The 6426-nt window shown below is 42.3% G+C and overlaps 1 protein-coding gene across 1 annotated transcript in view; it reads right to left on the reverse strand.

Moving 5' to 3' along the window:
* The window catches only part of ZMAT4 (zinc finger, matrin-type 4), a 379178-nt gene that overhangs the window by 167176 nt on the left and 205576 nt on the right, over nucleotides 1–6426 (reverse strand). Inside the window, exon 4 of the mRNA XM_010846367.1 lies at nucleotides 404–560. Within this exon, the coding sequence (XP_010844669.1) occupies nucleotides 404–560 (157 nt within the window). The remainder of the gene's footprint in view (nucleotides 1–403; nucleotides 561–6426) is intronic.

Here is a 6426-nt window from a genome sequence, read left to right on the forward strand (position 1 = left end):
ACAAAAAATGGTACAGATGAACCAGTCTGCAGGAGGGAATCAATAATATACAGTACACTATCCGTCACCTCTGCTGATTACAGACCAAAGTCAGAAAAGATAGCATTCCTTACATAATAGATAACCTTACATAACATATAATAAATATGATAGGCAACATCTTGCAGGATAGAAACAAAAGATGCAAACTGCTGAATCACATATCTGAAGGGGCCAAGTTGAGAGGACCAGCACCTGGATTTAATAGTCTTACAACTGCAAGTTCCACTGGGCGACCTGCCCATCCCTTTAGCTTTGAAGGGCATCCACTCTGATCTGGCAGCCACCCCTGAAGAGGCAGCCTGATGCACGGGCCAGGCACTGGAGGTCGGGGTCTCCCCACCACCACCATTCAGACACCTACCTGTGGTCTTTAACGGGGTTTTCTCTCCTAGCAACAGTTTTAACCTTTTGGCGTGGATTTTGCCTTGATAATGTGAGTCAGCCACCACCGCGGAGGTGAAGGACATGTTACAGAGGGTACAGCATTTGTTTTTATCCACCATATCAGCATCATTTCCCTGTGTGAGAGAGAGATCGAAAGAATATTAGAGCACCCCAAGGCTTCCAACGTCTTTGTTCCACTCCGTTCTGTTGCACATGAAACTCACATGAGTCTTTTTCCTGTCTTTTTTCTTTCTTTTTAAAGCATTGCATTGAGTATTATTCCATGTGGGATTTAGAGACGAAAACTTAGTTTACCCACGTTATGTCATGTAACTTCATTATAAAATGAGGGTTTCATACTTAGTATTGTTAATATTAACTATCAAAAAATTAGTTAATATTCATTGGGCAAGTTAGTTAATATTGTTGAGAAGATTGAAATAGTCAATCCATATAACAGGAGTTAATCCAATGCCTGGAAATAGTAATCAACACATATTAGGTTCTACTATTAAATCATTTTAATTTTGGCCTGATCATTAATGTTATCAGACTAGAACCGATTGTGTGTGTGTGTGTGTGTTATTTGCTTAGTCGTGTCCGACTCTTTGCAACCCCATAGACTGTAACCCACCAGGCCCCTCCATCCATGAGATTCTCCAGGAAAGAACACTGAAGCGGGTTGCCATTTCCTTCTCCAAAAGGAACTATAGAAAGAAAGAACATGAAGTCACTCAGTCGTGTCCGACTCTTTGTGACCCCATGGACTGTAGCCTACCAGGCTTCTCCACCCATGGAATTTTCCAGGCAAGAGTACTGGAGTGGGGTGCCATTTCCTTCTCTGAGAACCGATTATATTCTTAGTTAATTATTGGCTAGTTTTTGATCCATTCTACACAGTGCTTATCTGTACTTTCTCCATGTTCATCAAACTATCTCCTCATTTGACACAATTTTAGTCAATGGCTTTATGTTCTATATCGTTGAAAATTTTGTGGTCATCAATCAGATGAGCTCAAGATTTTTTCCTTATAAATAGTATCTCTGCGCAGTCACTTCACTGCTCATCATTTTGCAAAAGGCATCTTAAAGCTGATGCAATAGTTGTTCAATTAAGCAAGAGTTTACTAGTCTACTCTCTGTTTCTCGTTTCTTTTTTTTGTGTCCATAAGTAAATTCTCAGCCTTGGAAAGAAGTAGCCTCTTCCTTTTTCTTGAAATGTCTGTTTTGCCCTTGCTCTGCAATCTATTATTTCCTACATGATAAACATCACCAAAACTTCCTCAGTGACCAACTTCAACCTCTATTTAATAGGGACCACGACTGCCAGGCACTAGGAACACCGCACAGAGGGGTGAATATGAGCTACCTGCAGAAAAACAAGGCCCACAACGGTGAGAACACAATGGATCTCGTTCCAGGAGGAAAAGGTTCTCTCGTTGCATCTGTATCATGCATCAAAGTAAGTAAAATACCAGAGTTCACAGGGCCTGAATTATTTAGCAGAAATTACCATTTGGCATTCAGCTCTGCTTTGACACACTTTAGCCTCACCAGGATACGTGACCCCATGTTCAAGATTTTTTTTTTAAAGATTTCTTTAAGGAATCCAATATTTATCATAATGAACTTGAGTCTATCATAAAGCTATGGTGACCATGCTGGCTGAATTTTCCGGGAGAGTTTGCATCATTTTCCTTTTCTTCAAGACAGGTGATTCATTAACTGCTGCACAAAATACTTAAATCCAGCTTGATTTTTATTCCTCTGTAAGACTTCATGAAAATGAATAATGATTTGGGAAAAAATAAATCCTTTGTCAGACCATGTGACCTGGAGATTGTGCCCACAGGTCATCAATTACCTATATTCTGCAAGGGGAAGATTAATTCACAGGCTCCCCTCATGCCTAGTTAGAAATTGAGGGTAAAGAGGACTCTCAGATAAGGAGTTAATCTATTCCTTAATGGAATGGTAGGAGCAAAGCATCTCTTTGTTAAAAGAGCAGCCATGGGTGAGTATCTGGCCTCACAAAAGCCCCTTCTCCTATTCCTGGCAGACCCCAAAGAATGCAATTTAAAATGGCATGGCGACAAGGATGAAGGTGGGGTGGCACAGAGAAAGGGAATTCTGTATTTCTCTGCACAACAGTAAGATGTCCAGAGTGATGGAGAGCATTGCCTTGCATATTTTGTGGCAGTTAAAAAACTAACACTTTCCTTCTTAAGCCATCTATTGGCCAGCACTGATCATTTGCACTCAGTCTTGGGAGGAGTGTGAGTGTGTGTGTGTGTGTGTGTGTGTGTGTGTGTGTGTGTTCCCGGAGGCTGGAGTGCAGTTCAGGGTTGGGGGAAGGGAGAGACTCCATAAAAGTCTCTGAGATTTGGAATCCTACCTATAGCCATTTATTAGCTTGACCTTGCAAGCATGCTCAGTCACATACAACTCTTTGAGACTCCATGGACTGTAGCTTGCCAGGCTCCTCTGTCCATGAGATTTCCCAGGCAAGAATACTGGAGTGGGTTGCCATTTCCTTCTCCAGGGGATCTTCTCAACCCAGAGACTGAATCCACATCTCCTGCATTGGCAGGCAGATTCTTTACCACTGAGCCACCTGGGAATGGTAGCATAAATTAAATCTTAGAATCTATCCAAGACCAATATCACATTTTAAAAGTGAGATTTAAGGAAATGTATTGCTAGACGTGAGGGTGGGGAGTCCATGAAAGGAAATGGATTCTATGGAGAGAGGATGGGCCTCCCAAAAGGGGTCTCTCCCAGCGAGGCACAAACCTCAGGACACCTGGGTAGGTTCTGAGGCTGGACCCACCAAGTGTATCCCTGCTGAGCGCTTCAAGCTGAGGTGCTTTGAGTTTCCTCATCAGTAAAAATTCAAAGAGGGACTTCCCTAGAGGTCCAGTGGTTAGGACTCCACACTTCCACTGTAGGGGGCATGGGTTCAATTCCCGGTAGGGGAACTAAGATTCTGCATGACATAAGGCATGGCCCAAAATTTTTTTAATTTACAAAAAATTAAAAAAGAAAAGCTTTTAAAAACAAAAAGAAGTCATAGACACTTGAACCCCTTTGTGTGGTCTGCTGTGGAGCTGACTGAACCAGGCAAGAAAGGGGAGACTTGGTTTCCTGGCATCTGTGTCTCTAAGCAGGCCCAGGACATGCCCCAGGCCCATGACGGGGCAGAGCCAAGAAGACCAGGAAACACAAGTCAGGGAGCTGCTGAAGGGGTCGAGCCCAGTGAGTGAGCAGTGGACAGCTCGGGAGGACTGAGAGCCCTAACTGACACTTTCCCACTCTGTGTCAGGGAGTATTGGTCTGATGTTCAAAGGGACAAAAGGGAAGGTTGTCAAGGTGAGAGTGGTTGCTTGGATTGCGCATTTTCACCTGCTTATGCATAATATGGGCTCAAGCATCTCATTTTTCTTAAAATGAAGCACAAGATCATAAGCTAAAGCTTAACTCACAATCCACACCTATTTAGAATCTGTGCATCCCTTATGCCACTTCTAGCAAAATCACCAGCTGAACCTGGGCTCAGGAACTAGTCCCTATCTCCCTGGAGCTCTAAGGTGGAGACATCTCTACAGAAAGGGGCTGCCATCATTGTATGAAGTGTATTCAGATCAAGTTTCCAAGGCAAAGAACAGCCCTTAAACTGGATAATGACTAGTGGGTTTATGGTATTCATTCATTCAACACATTTTTCAGGACCCCCTAAATATGTGCGATGCTGTGCTAGAAGAATAAAACTTCACTCTCTGTTATTAAAGAGGTTGAGACCAGGGGAACTGGAGAAAGCAGGCACAAAATGAAAGGAAAACATTATAATCAAAGAAATACAGTCTCCTGTTGGAACCATGCTCTCCCAATTAGGTAAGCTTAAAAGACTAGTCATGTAAATGAGCCTATTTGTGTGGATTTTCATCTTCAAGTCTTCTCTTGCCTGGTACATCCTTCTTCATCATTGCTTATCTAGTCTGGTCTATCCAAAACCTTTATCGTGGCTCAGTTTAACCATCACTTTCTTGAGATGAAGCTTCTTCTGTCTCCCATCCTGAAGAAGCTGACAGGGGCCTTGGGGTCTTCCATGTGTCCCGTATATGCCTCTTTTATAATAGAACACTGAATTCTGACATGTATTTTTTTCATATTTGTTCCCCTCAAGAGGAACAAGGAAATAGCTAAAGTTAAGGAAATTTTTTCATTAATACCGGGGCCTCAGGTCCTAGTACAATGCTTGCCACACAGTAGGACATGCAGGTGTTTATTGAATGAACACAGGAGTTGAAGGTTGGTTTGTGGGATTACTAAATTGCATGCCATAAAAAGACAAAACAGGAAGACAGGTAACACAAGGAGGCCTGTGGTCAGCCAGGAAGCTGGCCAGGAAGAGAACCAGAGTTTTCAACAATTTGTAAACTAACTTGAGGTTTCAACTAGGGGAACATTTTCCCAAAAGGTATGGTCATTTCATCATGGTTTTAATATGCATTCTTAGATTTCTTCTCTGCTGTATCAATCTCATGAGATTCTTAGATTTCTATTCAATCTCATTCATACCATCATAGACGAGAATCAAAGAATAAGACAAGCAGAGAACCAACTGTTATGCAAGAAGATATCATGGAAGGCAGTTATGCCATCATTACAGAAGAGGGACCAAGAAAGTTTAGGTGTCTGATCATACAAGGGCTGTTATGCCCTGAGAAGTCGGGCAGCTTTTTGAGGTCCATAGGACATCTTTTATGGGATATTTTACTAAGGGGGTCAATGTAACTTACACAATGTCACCAACTCTGATTCCTCGAATGACCCCAGTGGAGATGCAACTATCCAGAGAGAATCTCAACATTAACCAAGGTCCTGGAATGTACCAGAATTTAGTTGTGTATTCCTGGCTATCTAGATCCTAGATTAAATGCTGCTTGCAACTACAGATCACATCATTGTTACTGGAGTCTCTCACTGTCCCAAAAGCCCTGCTGTTCTATAGCTCAGGGGAGAAATTCCATAAAGGTTGATGAACTGATGTCAGAGATCACATTTAAAGTTTCTGACTTAACAAATTGAGAATGGCCCTAAGCTACTAAGTAAATAAAGGGGAATCCAAGATTGTTTTTATAAAATATGGATTTCAATCAGAAGGCAAATATTCGGTCTGACTTTTTCAATGCAGTGTCCACATGACTGAAAGAAAAAAAAAGCGTGTGGAACATCCTAAGACCACTTATTCAAAGCATTTCACAAAGTTAAGAAGTTTTCTGAAGAATTCCAACCTCATGAAAAACCCTGACTGACTCAGCCAAAAATCTAGTTTTGAAATTCCATTTTATTTTATCATAAGCTTTTTTTTTTCCACTCCATTCAAATAACTGTCTTCATTCTTCTTTCAGTTCAGTTCACTCGCTCAGTCGTGTCCGACTCTTTGCGACCCCATGAATCGCAGCACGCCAGGCCTCCCTGTCCATCACCAGCTCCCAGAGTTCACCCAGACTCACGTCCATCGAGTCAGTGATGCCATCCAGCCATCTCATCCTCTGTCGTCCCCTTCTCCTCCTGCCCCCAATCCCTCCCAGCATCAGAGTCTTTTCCAATGAGTCAACTCTTCCCATGAGGTGGCCAAAGTACTGGAGTTTCAGCTTTAGCATCATTCCTTCCAAAGAAATCTCAGGGCTGATCTCCTTTAGAATGGACTGGTTGGATGTCCTTGCAGTCCAAGGGACTCTCAAGAGTCTTCTCCAACACCACAGTTTGAAAGCATCAATTCTTCGGCGCTCAGCCTTCTTCACAGTCCAACTCTCACATCCATACATGACCACAGGAAAAACCATAGCCTTGACTAGACAAACCTTTGTTGGCAAAGTAATGTCTCTGCTTTTCAATATGCTATCTAGGTTGGTCATAACTTTCCTTCCAAGGAGTAAACGTCTTTTAATTTCATGGCTGCAGTCACCATCTGCAGTGATTTTGGAGCCCAAAAAA

The sequence above is a fragment of the Bison bison genome, unplaced genomic scaffold (assembly GCF_000754665.1).
Source record: "Bison bison bison isolate TAMUID 2011002044 unplaced genomic scaffold, Bison_UMD1.0 scf7180017864236, whole genome shotgun sequence".
Classification (NCBI taxonomy): Eukaryota; Metazoa; Chordata; class Mammalia; order Artiodactyla; family Bovidae; genus Bison; species Bison bison.